Below are 18,124 nucleotides of genomic sequence, written 5' to 3'. Positions count from 1 at the left end.
CTGAGAAGATGGACAGAAGGAAGCTGAGATGTTGACGTTGTATACTGATTTGTAGAGCAAAGATGAACCACAAGTCAGGTGCCAAATCTGTGTCTCCCATGGGTTTTTATTCATGAGTTAATTCACATTTTCTAAAGAACATAATTTTGCTTTAATATTGAAAATTTTTATTGTTAAAAAACTTGTAAATTAAAAGAAACATTACCCAATGAGGTTAGTCAGACCCAAAGTCTATACATTTTAAGGGAGCCTCTACAGAATTAGAATAGGACTTAATTTTTAAGAATGAAAATAAAGGGTTATTGCTTAGTTGGCAGAGTGCTTGCCTAGCATGCACAAAGCCATGGGTTCAATCCCCACTACCACATTATAAAAAGAATGAGAAGCAAATAAATAAAATTGCTTCTAAAATTAGAGTAAAACAGAAAGTGCATGTGGTGTCCTTTTAAATACCTGCACAGAGGCCTATGCAGAGATGACATGGGCTGTGTGCACAGGTATGGGTAAGAGTCAGATGATGGAACATTCCAGGCATGCCTCATTGCCTTATTTATTTTATTTTTTTTTTTTTTTAAAGCAGTGCCTAGCCTTTAAGTAGTCCCTTTTAACTGAGTCACTAGGTTCCATTTATCAAAAGTCAGGGATTGTATCAGGAGCAGCTCAGCGTCATCCTGTCTTTTGTCACCGACAAAATAAATGAGCAAGTGGGGTAAGATTTATCTTGTTCATGGCTTCAAAAGATTTAATGGCATGGAGTGGGTGGGTAGAGCCATAGTGTGGTGCCAGGAAGGTGGGGGTGGAAGGAGTAGGGGGAAGGAAGAGAAGGACTTATGTAACCTTGGTTGGCCTAGAACACTCTACATGTAGGCCATGATAGCCTCGCCTCTCAGATTCTCCTGCTTCTTCTGGGATTAAAGATATGCACACCTCTATCCTAGGCTTTCCCTGCATATTTTAGCTAACCTCTTATACAGTATACAACGCTTAAAAACACCCAACAAGAAAGGATAATACATCTCATCAAGATAAAATTTTATAAAATTATAGTGAAACATTCCCATGAAAATTGGTAATATATGTAGCTTTTCAGTATGTCAGGTACAAGATCTGAAATCTATAATTTAAACTTTTCTAGAACATTTCATTCCTAAATTTGCAAAATTCTTACAATAAGGGACCCAAGTTAGCAGAAAAGCCTGGAAGTCCTGGTTTTCAACATTTCCATGACTCATATCATGTAAAACCAGAAAGTAAAATATCAAAATGCACCTCTAAAGAGGTCAGCTCAGCATGATCTCTGCATAAACCAGATTAATAAGAACACGAATACTGTCAAAATCTAATGAGATCTAAGGCAAATAGGAAGTTGGATATTATTCCACATGAAATATTTAGGAGGCCTAGAAGACTAGAGATTTTTTACACACATGTGGCCACACATTTAGAGAACAATCAGTCTTCCATAATATAGGATTATTGCAAACCTGATAGCTTCTGACAGAACAGTCAGTGCTGGCTCTACTAAGTCAAGTCACATCCAGAGTCTCCCTCTGGGCCGCCTACTATATAAATCTACATTGAGCATCGTCAGTAGAAGGCATTATTCAGATCTCAACAGAAAAGGGGTCTTATCAGGTCCTGCCACTTCCAGTGCCAAAGCTTTTGTTTTAGATTCACAGACAACACTGGAAGAGAACATCTTACCCACCAAACAACAGTGTGGGTATTTGTTTTGCTATTGATATTTTACTTTCAGTCCCAAGAACCAGTGACATGTCTCACTTGGTTCCCAGATAATACAAGTTTAATCTTAAATCTACTTGTCTGCTAATTAAGTTTCTGTCTCAACCTGACCCACTCTCAACCATACTCAGAACTTGCCCATCAACTAACGCTTCAAGATGCTATGTGTTAAGTGAATTTCATCTTTTAAAACCTATGTTAAGTAAATTTTATTTTTAAAAACCTGATTAAGACTTTTTAAAAATCCCAGTGGTCACAGAATTCACCTATTTTTAAAAGGCCTTACTCCAGGTTTTGCCACTTTAAGTACCTGGACTGTAAGTTTTCTTTGTGGGAAGTAACTTACCTTGGCCCTTCATGCATTAAGATTCAGTCTTGACTCACAGAACTGTCCAGGGATTATAAAAATTTCTAAGATGAACCTATTTTTTTAGTTTTGTGCGTGAGAGAAACTGACTTATTTTCTAGTGAAAGTCAGTTTTCTTAAAGGCTGTCATCCAATGTGCAAACTAAGTATGATGGCTAAGGCTCTCCTTGTTCCAAAAAGAGCATCAACAAGAGGGCCAGCAGTAAGAGGAACAGTACATGATAGTGAGCATACACCTTGACAGTTGACAGTTGCCACACTGTTCTTTCTCAGCCTTCCAGGGTTGGCTCTGAGCCACAGTTGAAGATGGTAGGGATTTATTATAAGTACAATGGAACTTTCTTTAATACTGTTTCCTGTCATCATTAATCAATGACACAATATATGCCAGAACTGAAATAAGAAAAATGTTAAATGTTCATCAATTCTTGGTCTATTCTCTCTCTTAATATACAATGAAAAGTGTTTCATGGGGGATGAGAGAAGTGACTAGTAGTCTTCCTGGGGTGATGGATGAACTAGAAATGTAGGCTTCCACTATACAGCCCTGGGAACCCCAAGTCCAGACTTCAAGTGTCTACTGGGCAGACACAAGTCCAAGTTATAATGAAAACTCAAGCTTACCTCAGCACCCGTAATTTACATCCTTGGCATTTCAGAGCTTTACATATGGTCTTTAGTCCATTTTCGTTTAACTCAGTATCTTTCAGGTCAAGATGTGTCAGAGTATTGTTGCAAGTCAAGAAACTAAAATCCTGACAGCTATTCAGGAAACAGACAGTTCTGAACCTTCAAAAGAAATGTATGCAGAATGATTATATAATCATTTCCACTCATAGTTTCATCATATCCTTCCAATTCTTACGCTCATCTCTTATCTGACTCTGGGTTTCTCATACTCCAGGTAAGGCTTCAAACCAGTGTTACAGAGAACTGCTAACAACAACAATGACAACAACAACAACAGGGCTACCACATAGCTTTGGATCTGTAGCCTGATAACTGGCATTCTCAACTAATTTGACATTACTGGAAATGAAAATGGTAACATCAGGAAAGATAGAAGCCTCTGAACTTTTAGGAATGACCACAATTATCATGGTCACTCCAAATACTGCAATGGTAACATCAACTTACAATACTTAAATCCTTTCCATAATCAAAAGTAAATACACAAAATCATCTATCATGTATCATTAGCACCGTAACTGTTGCAGATATACCATCCCTCTGTGGGCTTCAGTAAGTATACAGAGGCAGTATAGATAAGAAAAAGGTTCATCTTCCAATTTTTCTTTACTTCCTCCTAAATGCATTTTTATTTAATATACCTGATTTTTCTGCAGTTCCTTCCCCTAGACCAGAATTCCATCTGTCCATACTTCACCTTAACTAGTAACACTGAGGAAACCACTTCCTTTCCAGCTTACTACCCAGCAGCAGTCTTCCTCCATTCCCTCTCTCCCTAGCTAAGTGCCCACAAGAAAGTACTTTTGCCCATTTACACAGTTAACCATCCTCCTAAGTCATTCTGTGAGTATAAATTAGAAGCAAAATTTTTTTTCAGGGGAAAAAGGACTTACCACCAAGAAGCCTAATTGAGAACAGTCACCATGGTATCATCCCTTAGAGGGACCCTTCTGTTTTAAAAGAAACTAGCCAAAAGATACCATTGATTATTAATATTTACACTAGTGACATCTGGGGAAAGACATATGAAGGAGATGTTCAGAGATGAGTAAAAAGGATGCATACATCCAGTGGCCTCTCCTTATCTATAGGTTTAGATAAGCTTAAAATATCACACCAGAGCTCACAAACAATGAGATTCTAGGGGAAAATATCTGGTAGGAAGCTAGAAAATTCTTCATGGAGCCTCAAAAACACATGCCAATTGCTACTACAACCATTGCATCCTTCCCAGAACAAATGAACTCATATTCCCAAATCTTCAGGCATCTCCATTTTTCCTGTTATTAGAATATTTTGCACAATGATTGTAAGTACAGTCACACATCACTTAAAGAAAAAAATTTTTTAGACTATTTCATGATTTTGGCCTTGTGTGAACAGTTATACATACTCACATGAATCTAGTTCACTAGGCAACAAGAGTTATGGGGCCACTACCATCTCTCATTGACCAAAAAGCCTTTGTGTGTCATATGACAGTTTTTATTTACAACAAGTAACAAGTAAGAGTAGAAGGTTAGACAAAAACAATGGAAAAACCCCTATTAAAATTTCCCATGTGTCAAGTAGTGGTGAGGCATACCTTTGATTGCCCCACTTTGGAGGAGAGGTAGGTAGTAGTCTCTTGAGTTTGAGGCCAGTCTGATTATAGAGTGAGTTCCAGGGCCTTACAGAGAAACTTTGTCTCAAAATAACCGCCACCCACACTCCCCCATGCAAGACGTACATTAGTTTTTGTAGGTTACACTTTGGGTGTCTTAATTCTTCGTTCAAAATTTTCATCAGTGATTCATCAAGTCTGCTTTCGTACAGATCCATTTCTATTAGGGATTCATTTGTATGAAGCACAGAGAACAGATCTTGCCAGTAGTGCAGGATTCGAACAGCAGCATTCTCAAGGCTGCATAATTGAAAACAAAGAAAGACCAGTCACCTTTGCCTTAGAAGATGCCACTGGATAAAAGTATGCCATGAAAGAGCGTTAGTTACTTCTTTGCTATGGACAGTCCACAAGACATCTTCTCTGGCTGCCCTAAGACTTTATTTACCCAACCCCACCCCCTCATCCATTCTCATTCATTTCCCTCAACACATAGGAAATCAAAACTACAGAGACTGCACTTGGTAGCAAGAAACTCGGGGGGTGGGGGGGGAAGAGGTCTGACCTACATTACCTGTATGTTTGTATGTTGTTTTTGTTTTGATTTAAATTTTGAGATAGGGTCTCCCTATGTATCTATCCCAGCTAGTCTAGAACTTGATATGTTGACCAACCTGACCTCAAACGAACAGATCTGCCTCTGCAGTGCTGAGATTAAAGGTGTAAGCAACCACATCCAAGCTTATGCATCTGCTTTCCTCCAGGTATATGTGCCAGTGTATGTACTCATGCGGATGCAGAAGACAATCTCCGGTGTTGTTGTTCTAGTGTAGTATAAGGTCTCCTTGCTGACCTGGAAACTGCCAACTAGGTTAGGCTACCTGGCTACTGAGTTCTAGGAATCTGCTTGAGTCTGTCTTCTCTGGCAGTGTGACGACACATGCGTGTCACATCTTGATGATATATGCATGTCACTCTGCAATGTGGGTTTAGGTGTTGAAATGTCTTAATGTTTAAGGCAGGTGCTTTATCAACTGATCTGTCTCTCCCCAGCCCTTTGTGTTGAAATTGAAATGAATGAGGCTGGATGTTGCTTAATGGTATTTATATAGTATGTTTTAAGATGTTGAAGTTTTGAGTCCAAACCTTGGGGAAAGGAAATTTAATAAATGAAACCGCACAGTGGTGGGCTACAGAGATCTTAATTTGTGGAAACCATTCATTCATTTACAAACACCTTAGGCAAATGGTGAGCCAGACCGAGATAATGGTCATTAAACTTGTCACTATACAACAATAAGCTGTGAAAACTGGCAGCTATATGAGCAATACTCAGTGCATAACAGCTATTGTTTAATGTGTAATTGAATCAATTATCATCTATTTTCAGACAAACACCCAGCCCTTTGTCTCAGTCTTGGAATTTTAGGAATTGTAATATCACACCTATGTAAGAGTTCTCAATTCTCTTGGCATCAGAATTAAATTGGATAACATGTTAAGCATCTTGTTTACCATATAACTGTATGCCACATAATAAGCTTTTACTTTTAGTTAAATATAGAAATTTTATAGTTCATATTTTCTCACAGATTTAGGATCAGAAAAGCCAACTTGAAAGGGAAGGGATAAACTCCTATAGAGCAGCAGAGTGTAGGGTGTAGAGGACAGGTAGAGGACTGGATTATCAGCCTCAGCAAGAGAGTTCTAGATGGATTATCTAAAAATAACTTCTGTACATTAGCTAAGCAATGTCTCCTTCTGTAAAATCTACTTCTGTTACCAGTAAACTCAACACTTACCAAATTTCAGTTGTGGAGTCTAAGTCCAACATATTTTTCAAGTCCGCCCTTGCTGTCAGTCTCATAGTCTGTAGAGCATGGCAGTGCTTAAGACAGAATGAATATATAAGCAATTCGGGTTCTTCCTCAACCCTCATGATAATCTTTCGGAAATACATCAGTGCCTGAGTGATGAATTCTTCATCTTGAGTTTCATAGATACAGTGAAGCAAGTCTTGAAATCTCAGCTGTGATAGAGAAGAACCATCCTTTTCTAATGCTTCCAGACACATAAGTAACTCTTCTCTTACCTCCATGGATAGTGTAAGGTTGAAAGTTTCCTCCAGTTGTCGCACTCTGTCTTTATTCAGTAGACCAAACAAAAAGCATTTCGTCTGTTCCAAATGAGGGTCATGAAAATGGTTGCTTTCAAGCAACAGATACAAGTTTTCGTAAGGTTCTAAGGGATAGTCTTTTTCTTCTGGATTCTCTCTCAGCAAGTAAAACAGAGCTGCAAAAAACTCTTGAACATGGAGGTGAGTGAACGTGTAGCAGTTTTCATACTCTGTGTCCTGCTGAAGAACCTCTGCATCCAGGAAAAGTGAGATGTCATCTCTGGTTAATTCGTGCTTTCGGAGATTTTGCTGGTAGAGCACATGCTTCATGGTCCAAATGCCTTCTACAGCAGCCTGGCATAGGCTCCTTAATAGTGTTTCATTGGGCAGAGTAAGGGAGCTCCCAGCTATGCGTGGAAATAGGCTGCAGATATAGTACGTAAACAGAGCCGTGCTGGTTTGGCAGGTCTCTTCAACACTGTCACCTTTCTCCACTTGCTCCTTTAGAAAAGTACAGATCATCTGGCACATGTGGCACACATGGCACATGTTGAAAAGCCTCCCATTCATTCTTAGTAAACAAATTGCATCCATAGCCCATGTCTTATCTTTCAACAAATAGTGAATATAGTCCATCCTTTCATTCTTAGACAGTCCTGGCAGCTTTACACGATGATAAGGTTTTTGCAACAAAGGCACTAGTCGCTTCCAAGCTGTGGATCTTGTTGTTACTAGTAAGTATGACTCAGGAAGCATCACCTTCCTCAGTAAACTACTAATAAGAAAAGACACTGGGTGCTCCTGGGTCCAATCTTTACACAGTGCAAACTCTGGCTCTTCAAAGGAGAAATCCAGTTCATCAAAACTATCGATTATAAAAAGGAGACTGCTGGGTTTGGACAGGATCTGTTCAATGGGGCCCTCGTTGCTAGGCCAGTGCTTTGATATTAACTGAACAAAACTTTTCTCCTTCTCTTGGCTAATTTCTCTCCCATTGAGATAAAAAACATGGGTAAACTGCGGATAGAGATTGCCATCCGCCCATTCTAAGATTGCCTTTTTCAACAATGTTGTCTTCCCAATTCCAGCAGCTCCATGAAGGACTATCGTTTGAGGAGTCTTGGAAGTTTGGATATCCACATCAAATATATGCTCCAACAGCTTTTGGTCTCTATGACTAATTACACAATTTAAAGCTGTAGATTCTCCAAGCAAAGTGGTCTTATTCCATAGAATAAAAAATTTTTCCTTTATTACAGTTCTGTAGTCTATTCCATCATCTAAGTCAGTTAGAATGGAAAAGAACCAAAGACACACATGATTAAAACAAATTTTCTTTAATTTCAATGTTAAGATTCTCACTGCCCACCCATCCCCTTCTGTCAACCCTTCCCTCTTTCAGCTATATAGGTATTAGGAATTGAACCCAGGTCCTTCTGTAAGAACAGCAAGTGCTCTTAACTACTTAGCTCTTTTTTTAGACCCCTAGGTTAACTTTTGACCAGGCATTTCTAAATACTGTATTTTTGAAATCCCAAGTCAATATGGTTTTGGGTCTGATGTTGGCTATAACTCCAGTTTTATTGACTTTGAATGACTGATAACAGTGGTACATTGAAAGTAAACTCTTCAACGGAATAATGGTCTTTAGGAACTAACCCTGCCATCATAAAACTAAAAAATATACAAAAACTGACCAAAGTCTTTGACCTTAGACACTATTTCCTCTTTAGGAATGTTGTCTTCCATCTCATCTTCTGTCTTCATGGTCTTTGTTATTCCTGAAATAGATTCCAAGAGGATCATGAGATTTACTAGAAACAGAGCTTTAAGAATGGTTAGAATGAAAAAAAAAATGGTTAGAATGGGGCCAGGTTAGAATGGAGCCAGAATTTTTCTGTGTTGTGAGTGTATAACTATCTGGGTATAGCGGTGAATTAGTTAAACTGCTTTGGCTCCTGGCTGGTTGCACGCACACTGCACCCACCAAAAGCTCTGGATTCATGAATGAAGGATACACACACACACACACACACACACACACACACACACTTTATATACTTTGAATAACTCAATGGCTAGCATCTTCCAAATATCCCTGGCTAGAACACACTCCCCTTCAGTATTCCTGAGTTAACATCTTAAAATCTATATTTCATCTCTGCTACCCCAGATCCAATTGGGAGAATGGCCCCCCCCCCCAGGGCCATGTTCCCAGAATCTTACATGTTGGTGGGCTTTTAAGTCTGTTCTTCTTGCTCCTCTGTCATGCTGGTTCTCCTCTTCCTTTTCCTCTCTGTCCCTTGACTATACAATCTAAACATCCCACCTCTATCTTTCTGCTCAGCCATTGGCTGTGCAGCAATTCTTTATTACCAATTGAAGCCAGCTGTGGGCAGCAGACCCTCAGTGTTTGAAAGTTCAGATTTTGGGTGCCAAATTAAGACAAAGCATTAGAACCAATTCCCAACATCTGGGTTTAGTAAAACTAGAACCAAGAGCTTCAAAAGCTGCACCAAGTTAGCAGAAGGAGAATGTGGCATAAACACTAGGGTGAACTTTTTCTCCTTCTCTGCTCTAACACCAGGCACAAAACCCCCTTGTGCAAGAGGAATCAATAAAGAAAATCAAACAGAGGGAAATCTGGAAGTGAAAATTTTAGGAACTCAAAACAGACATTAGAGGAAAGCCTCATCAACAGAATAAGAGATGAAAGGCATTCAAGACATGGTAGAAAAAAATTAATACTTTGGTCAAAGAAAATATTAAACCTAAAAAAATTCTGGCATGCTATCCTGAAATCTGGGACACTGAAAACACCAAATCTAAGGATAATAGGAATAGAGGAAGGAAAAGAAACCCAAGTCAAAGACACAGAAATATTTTCAAAAAAATCAAATAAAATTTACTAACAACCTATCAAAAAACAAGAAGCATATAGGACACTAAATAGACTGTAAAGAAGACATCTCAGCATATTAAAATGTTAAATGTACAGAATAAAGGATATTAAAAGCTTCAAGGGAAAAAGACCAAGTAATATAAAGGCAGACCTATTAGAAATACACCTGACTTCTCAATGGAGACCTTAAAAACTGTAAGTGCCTGAACACATACTCCAGACTCTAAAAGATCAAAGATGCCAGACACAGACCTACACCCAGACACACATACACATATACACAGACACACAGAGAAAGAGAGAGAGACAGAGAGAGAGAGAGAGAGAGAGAGAGAGAGAGACAGACAGAGACAGACAGAGACAGACAGAGACAGACAGAGACAGACAGAGACAGACAGAGACAGACAGAGACAGACAGAGACAGACAGAGACAGACAGAGACACTTACATTCAGACACACACAGAGAGACCCACCCTAAGGCACATACAGAGAGACTCATCGCTAGACAGAGAGAAAGCCAGAGATCCACCCCCAGACAGAGGGAAAGAGAAAAACAGAGACCCACCTCCAGACACAGAGATAGAGACCAACCCCCCAGACACAGAGACAGAGACCCACACCCAGACACACACATACAGATACACACAGAGAGGCAGAGACCAAAACCCAGAGAGAGACAGAGACCAACCCCCAGACAGAGACCCATACCCAGACACACATACACAGAGGCAGAGACCCGAACCCAGAGAGAGACAGAGACCAACCCTCAGACACACACAGAGACAGAGATAAACCCCGAGAGAGAGAGAGAGAGAGAGAGAGAGAGAGAGAGAGAGAGAAAGAGATAAACACATCCCCAAACACAGACTCACTCCTACATACATACACACACACACACACACACACACACACACACACCAGAGAGAGAGAGAGAAACCCACTCCTCTGTGACAGATGGAGACCCACCCTCCCAAAACAGATGGACAGAGACCCAACCCCCCTATGACAGGCAGACACACCTCCCTCCCCTAACAGATGGATACTCTCCCAAGACAGAGACGACCCCCTCACACAGACCCCCGCACCCCACATGACAGCCCCCCCCCACATGACAGGACAGACAACAAAACAGGAATTAACAAACACTTCTCACTGATATCTCTTCACATCAATGGTCTTATTTCCCAGTAAAAAGACAAAGACTAACAGAATTGATTTAAAAAAAAAAAAAAAAGATCCATCCTTCTGTTGCATCCAAGAAACACACCTTAACATCAAGGATAGAGATCACCTTAGGGTAAAGGATGGAAAAATATATTCTAAGCAAATGGTCCAAAGAAGCAAACTGATGTAGCTATTTTAATATTTGACAAAATAAACTTCAAAAATAAAGAGATATGGAAGGATAGTACATATACAAAGGAAATTCACCAAGAGGACATTGCTATTCTAAACATCTATCCCTCAAGACATAATAAGGGCACCCAAGTTTGTAAAAGAAACACTATTAAGCTTAAATCACATATTGAAGCCCACACACTCAGAGACTTCAATCTCCCACTATTGCCATAGATAGGTCATGCACACAAAAACCAAACAGGAATGCTAGAGCTACCATTATAAACCAAATGAATCTAACATATCTCAGAACATCTCACCCAAGCACAAGAATATACTTTTTTAGCACCTCATGAAACTTTCTCCTAAACTGGCTACATACTAAAAACACAAAGCAAGTCTCAGAAGATACAAGAGATTTGAAATAACACCCTGGGTCCTATCTGATAACCATGGATTAAAGCTAAATATCAATAACAATAGAAACAGGAAAGGTTTCAAACTCATGGAAACTAAACAATTCACTACTGAATAAAGAATGGGTCAAAACAGAATTTAAGAAATAGAGACTTTCTAGAATTGAATGAAAATGAATATACAATATATCCAAACTTATGAGACACAATGAAGAGTGTTCTAAGAGGCAAGTTCATAGCATTAAGTCCTTACATAAAAAATTTGGAGAAATCTCATACTAGTAACAGCACACCTAAAAGCTCTAGGACAAAAACAAAATCACACCCAAAAGGAGTAGATGGAAAGAAATAATGAAAATCAGAGTTGAAACCAATAAAATAGAAACAAAAAGCAATACAAAAAAATAAAGAGTTGGTTCTTTGAGAAAAATTATAATATTGACAAGCCCTTATGCAAATTAAAAGGCAAAGAGAATATCCAAATTAACTGAATTACAGATGAAAAGGGGACCTTAACATACACCAAGGAAAGAGACAACACCATAGGGTCATACTTTAAAAAGCAGTATCTCACAAAATTGGAAAATCTAAAAGAAATGGATAATATTTGATACACAGCACCTATCAAGGTAAGTCTGGATCAGACAAACAATTTTTTTTTTTTTTTTTTTTTTTTGGTTTTTCGAGACAGAGTTTCTCTGTATAGCCCTGGCTGTCCTGGAACACTCACTCTGTAGACCAGGCTGGCCTTGAACTCAGAAATCCACCTGTTTCTGCCTCCCAAGTGCTGGGATTAAAGGCATGTGCCACCACTGCCCGGCCAGACAAACAATTTAAACAGTTCCATAATCCCTAGTGAAACAAAAGCAGTTATGAAAATTCTACCAAAAAACAAAAAAACTAAAAACTAAAACAAAAACTCAGAAACAGATGGTTTTAGCTTGGAATTCTACCAGACTTTCAAAGAAGAGTTAATGTCAATGTTCCTCAAATTATCCCACAAAATAAAAAGAGAAAGAACATTGCCCAATTTGTTTTTACGAGGCCACAGAAGCCTGATATCCAAACTCCATAAAGATCTAATAAAGAAAGAATTACAGACCAATTTTCTTTATGAATAAGAGATGCAAACATTCTCAGTAAAATATTTGCAAACCAAATCCAAGAACATCAAAAGATCAGCATGATAAAACAGGCTTCATAGCAGAGATGCAGGGATGGATCAACATAAGTAAATCAATAAATCATATAACAAACCTGGAACAAATCTGTAAGACCATCTCACTATATACAGAAAAAGCCTTGGACAAAATCCAACATTCCCTCACAATAAAAATCCTGGAGAGGTTAGGGATACAACTGTCACACAATAAAGGCAGCTGATAGCAAGCCCATAGCCAATGATACTGGAGAGAAACTGAAAGCAATTCCACTAAAATCAGAGACAAGACAATGTTGTCCTCTCTATATATATCTTTTCAATACAGCACCTGAAGTCTTAGCTAGAACAATTAGACAAGGGACACAAATTGGAAAGGACAAAGTCAAAGTATCTTTGTTTACTGATGAGACAATAGTATACATCAGTGATCCTACAAATTCCACTGGAAACTCCTATAGCTGATGAAGGTTCAGCAAAGTAACCAGATACAAAATTAACTCACAAATCAGTAGCTTTCCTATATTAAAATGACAAGTGGTAGATTGAGGAAGAAATCAGGGAAACATCTTGACAACACCCACAAATACAAAATAACTTGGGGTGAATCTAAACAAGTAAAAGACTTGTATGATAAAACTTCAAGTCTCTGAAGAAAGAAACTGAAGATCTCAGAAGATGAAAAGATCTCCCATGCTCATGGATCAGTAAGATTAACATAGAAAAAAAAAAAAAAAACATTCTACCAAAAGCAACCTATAAATTCAGTGCAATCCCGAGCAAGTTTCGGACACAATCCTTCACAGGTTTTTAAAGGACAATTTTCAACTTCATATGGAAACAAATACCAACCAACCAAACTAAAACAATAAAAACCCAAGCCCCTGGATAGATGAAAAATAAAAGAACTGCTACAGTATCATTCCCGATTTCAAGTTGTGTTATAGAGCTATAGTAATAAAAATAGCATGGCATTGGCACAAAAACAGACATGTTGACTAGTGGAGTCAGACCCCCATAAATCCACACACCAATGGACATCTGCTTTTTGACAAAGATGCCATAAATACACACTGGACAGCATCTTCAACAAATAGTACAGGTCAAACTGGATGTCTGTATGTAGAAGAATGCAAATTGATCCACACATGTCACTCTGCACAAGACTCAACTCCAAATGGACCAAACACTTCAACATAAAATCAGGCACACTGTCATACAGGTCTTCATTTGCTTGGTTAGAGTTACACTAAGATATTTTATATTATTTGTGGCTATTGTGAAGGGTGTTTCCCTAATTTCTTTCTCAGGCAGTTAATCATTTGTACAAAGGAGGGCTACTAATTTTGAGTTGATTTTTTTTTTTTTTTGTATCCATCCACTTTACTGAAGGTGTTTATCAGCTGTAGAAGTTCTCTGGTAGATTTTTGGAGGTCAATTATGTATACTATCATGATCTTTGAACAGAGAAAATTTGACTTCTTCCTTTCCAATTTGTGTTCCCTTGACCTCTAGTTTTCTTATTGCTCTAGCTAGAATTTTAAGTACTATATTGAATAGATATAGAGAGAGCAGGCAGCCTTGTCTTGTCCCTGATTTTAATGAAATTGATTTAAGTTTCTCTCCATTTCATTCAATTTTGGAGATCAGCTTGCTATATATTGCCTTTATTGCATTTTAGGCATAACTTTCATCTGAGAGGCTATATCTAGCAGCTGATGGAAACGGATGCAGAGACCCACAGCCAACATAGGCCAAGCTCAGGAAGAGTCAAAGGAAAAAATTGAAGGAGGCAGAGGGGTCAAGACCACCACAAAAGTATCTACAGAATCAACTAACCTAGGCCCATGGGGACTCACAGAGACTGAAGCAACAACCAAAGAGCATGCATGGGCTGGACCTAGGGTGCCTACACACACACACACACACACACACACACACACACAAAGTCTTGGAGTGGTCTGTCTCTGAATCGGACTCTGTCACTTGCCTTTAGATTCCTGCCCTTTAGCTGGGCTGCCTTTTCTGGCCTCAGTGGAAGAGGATTTGTTTGGTCCTAATTCACCTTGATGTGTCAGGGTGGGTTGGTGGTAGTGGTGGCTTCCCTTTTGAGAAAGGGAATTGGTGGTGGTGTAAGAGGGTGTGACTAGGAGGATAGGAGGTAGGGCTGTGATCATCATATAAAATGAATAAATGAAAAAAAAACCAGATACACTGAACCTGATAGAGAAAGTGAAGGATAGCCTTGAACTCGCTGGCCCAGGAAAAGACTCTGAGCTGAACATCAGTGGCATAAACAAGGTCAATGATAAATGTGAGCTCATGAAATGGAGAGGCTTTTGCAAGGAGAAGGACAGTCTCAGTTGGACAAAGTGTCAGCCAACAGAATGGGAAAGGATTTTTTTTTTAACCAACTGCCCAAAAGGGGTCTAATATTCAAAATATATGAAGAACTCAACCAGCTATCAAGAAAATAACCCAACTGAAAAATGGGTATAGATCTAAAAAGAATCTGCAATAGAAGAAGCTCAGATAGCTGAGAAACACTTTAAAAATGTCAACATCTGTAGTTATTAGGGACTGCAATTAAAATCTACTTCAAAATGTCATCTTGTATCTGTCAGAATGGCTAAGATCAATTTTTAAAACATGACATCTCGTGCTGGTGAGGGTGCAGAGTAAGGGCAACACTTATCCACTGCTGGTGGCACTGCAAGCGTATACAGCCACTATGAAAATTGGTGTGAGGCCCCTCGGAAGGCAGGGACTGATCCACTTCAAGATCCAGCACAACTTTCTTGAAAAAAATTATATATATATATTATCTCCAGAATGTTTCATTCTACTACTTGCTCAACCATGTTCATTGCTGCTGTCTTCCTACAGCCAGAATTTGAAAACCACCTACATGTCCCTCTAAAAAGGAATGGATAAAGGGAATGTCGTACATTTACACAATAACGTATTACTTAGCTGTTAAGTGAAATTAAAATTTGTAACTAAATGGATAGGACTAGGAAAAAAAAATCATCCTGAGTGAGGTAACCCATACCCAGAAAGACAAATATAGTAAGATAGTATCCTTTCCTTACATGTGAATGTTAGCTGTTGAGTCACTGATAAGCTATAATCTGTGGAACCAGAGAGGTTACATGCAGAATAAGGGCTCAGGTATATGTGTAGAAGAATAGATTTCCCTAAGAAAGGGAACTAAAATAGGATAGTTATGAATGGCTGGGGTTGTGGACTGGAATGAGAGCATTGGGTGGGGAGGAAGAGTGAAGTGTGGGATGAGAAAGGAAATAGTGAGAGTTCAAACTGAGCACCCATGCTGCATAGCTTTATGTTAATTGGTACAAACTAAAGTCATTTGAGAGGAGGGAACCTAAACTGAGAAAATTCCTCCATAAGTTCAGGGTATAGGCAAGCCTGTAGGGCGTTTTCTTAGTTATTGATTAGGGAGGGCCCAGCCCGTAATGCCGTCTCTGGCTGGTGGTCTTAGGTTCTATAAGAAAGCAGGGTGACCAAGCCATGAGGAACAAGGCAGTAAGCAGCACTCCTACATGGCCTCTGTAGCAGCTCCTGCTTGCAGGTTCCTGGCCTGTTTGAGTTCGAATCTTGACTTGCTTTGATGAATAGTGATATGGGAGCATAAGCCTAATAAACCCCCTTTTACCCCCAAGTTGCTTTCATCATGTTTTGTAGCAGCAAAGGAAGAAACCCTAACACAGGGCCATTTGAGAGGTACAATGGAATCTAATACAGTAAAAGCTTCCTAAAATATCTATGACAGTAATTTAAATAAAATCACCAAATAATGGGGAGACAAAGCCCTAACTGGACATCCCTTATCAAATGAAGCTTCCAGTACCAGGAGTGGGATGCATATGACTGAGTTGTTGGCCAAGTGTTCTCTTGAGAATCCCTAAACAACCCAATTCTGTTGTGGAGACTATTGGTTGCTCTCCATAAACTGGTCCCATTGTTGAAGACAACACACAACTCACAGAACATGGAGAAATCAAGCTGCTGCCTACATGGAGCCTTCATCCCTATGTCCTAGCATCTGTGGTACAGGAAGGCACTCTGCACATTACCAAAGGAGAAACAAACACCAATCAGGTACAAACCCTTTGATCTACAATGATAGCACAAAGCCTGTGGGAATAACCAATCAATATCTGCTTTGACTTAAGGCCCATTCCTTAAGATGGACCATGCCTGACTGCTTGTGTGACCAAGAGCCCGAGATTTGAAAACCTATGGTCATAAAGTAAAACCAAACACCTCTGCTCTAAAACAAAAATTTGGCAATAAAATGACTCCTATGGCCCTCTGCTATATCATAGCTGAGTGCCTTGCTCAGCCACCATTAGAGAATCTTCTTACAGCAGAAGGGAACAAATTCAGAGAACAGCAGCCAGACAATAGGCAGAGAGTGAGAGACCTTAGGACAGTCAGTTCTAAACAGGATGTCTCCATCAAATCCCAGGCTTGGCTGATATCATTTAAAGCCTGCTCTTTTTCTTGTAGGAAACAGAAGCAGTGGGTTTGGGGGAGAGATGGATGGTGGAGGGAGATAGGCGGGGCAGCTGCTGTTGGGATGAGAGAATAAATAAGTGAAGAGATGTCCTGCTGGTTTGATTTCTCATTCAGCATGAGTACCTTTCCTTTTTGTATCTTTCTCCAGTGCCTTGAGTCCACCTCCTCTTTTGTGATTTTCCCAAAGAGACAGATCTTGTAAGAGGTATGGAATGCAACTTTCTCTAAAGTTTCTTGTTGACCTTTTCACATGTCTCCCATTATTCTTGGTAATGGTATTGGGAAACAAATGGAAGTCAAAACATACAGACAGAAGAACTTACATGGATGGTAAACAATCCCCGAATTGCATAGCACATTTGTACTTCACTGTTCAGAACAGTTTTAGGGTTGCTTTTAATGGCATTATAGAAACATTTCAAATTAAAGCTGAATATGACAAAAAATAAGCTTTTAATTTATGTATACAACTGTCTCAGGAGGGAATGAGGAAATATTAAAGGAACACTGAATTTTCCCAGGGATTAAAGAATATGATCAAGGAAAATGAGACACTGTCAGCTTCCTGCCTTTATTGCACCAGGACCACTCTTTTTGTAACCGGCCGAGTGACCTCTCCACCCTTTTCTGTAGCTCATGCCTCCACCATGAGCTGAATCAACAGCAACTGTCTCCAATGTGACTCAGTGATGACTCCATCTGCACCATCACCTTGGTTTCTAGGTTCTCCCATTAGCATTTAAACACATGAAAATCTAACTTGTCTTTAACAAACATCCCCTTTCCCCCACAAGCTCTCCATCTTCCTAGTTAGAACCTCTTCAGTGTCCTCTTCATATCACCTCCTATTTTGCCCCTCAATTTACTGCCAGCAAAGGTTGGGTAGTTTTTGCCAACAAGATTCCATACTGTTTAGACTTACTGCTCAAATGGACAGGAAATCTTGAATTAAACCATCTACTAGTAAGCAGGAACAAAAGGAGAAGCTGTTATTGAGCTCCCAGTAGCCAAACAAAAGATTAGACTCAAAATTAAAGTTAACAGCTACAAGTCTATATTGGTATAGATAATTGAATAAATACATAGTGCAAAAGAAATCTTTCCTCAGAAGGGAAACTTCCACATTCTTTATGGAATTACCTCCCTCCCCAAGAAGGGAGATATTAACCCCACCTGATCTATGCACACCTTGACTGTGTTTAGCTGTCTCCCCCACCCGTAAGGCAACTGTGTGGGTGAACTGAGTA

At 39.3% G+C, this 18,124-nt stretch overlaps 1 protein-coding gene across 1 annotated transcript in view; it reads right to left on the bottom strand.

Annotated features, from left to right (window-relative positions):
* Positions 1 to 18,124, bottom strand: part of Nlrp14 (NLR family pyrin domain containing 14) — a 35,926-nt gene that overhangs the window by 14,941 nt on the left and 2,861 nt on the right. Inside the window, exons 2-5 of the mRNA XM_034520676.2 lie at positions 8,217 to 8,300; positions 6,206 to 7,799; positions 4,530 to 4,703; positions 2,735 to 2,899 (exon numbers count right to left, since the gene is read on the bottom strand). Coding sequence (XP_034376567.1) covers positions 2,735 to 2,899; positions 4,530 to 4,703; positions 6,206 to 7,799; positions 8,217 to 8,286 — 2,003 coding nt within the window. The 5' untranslated portion in view covers positions 8,287 to 8,300. The remainder of the gene's footprint in view (positions 1 to 2,734; positions 2,900 to 4,529; positions 4,704 to 6,205; positions 7,800 to 8,216; positions 8,301 to 18,124) is intronic.

This window comes from Arvicanthis niloticus, chromosome 1 (genome assembly GCF_011762505.2).
Source record: "Arvicanthis niloticus isolate mArvNil1 chromosome 1, mArvNil1.pat.X, whole genome shotgun sequence".
Classification (NCBI taxonomy): Eukaryota; Metazoa; Chordata; class Mammalia; order Rodentia; family Muridae; genus Arvicanthis; species Arvicanthis niloticus.
The sequence above is the reverse complement of the archived record's forward strand: the minus strand, read 5'-3'. Positions and strand labels throughout refer to the sequence as shown.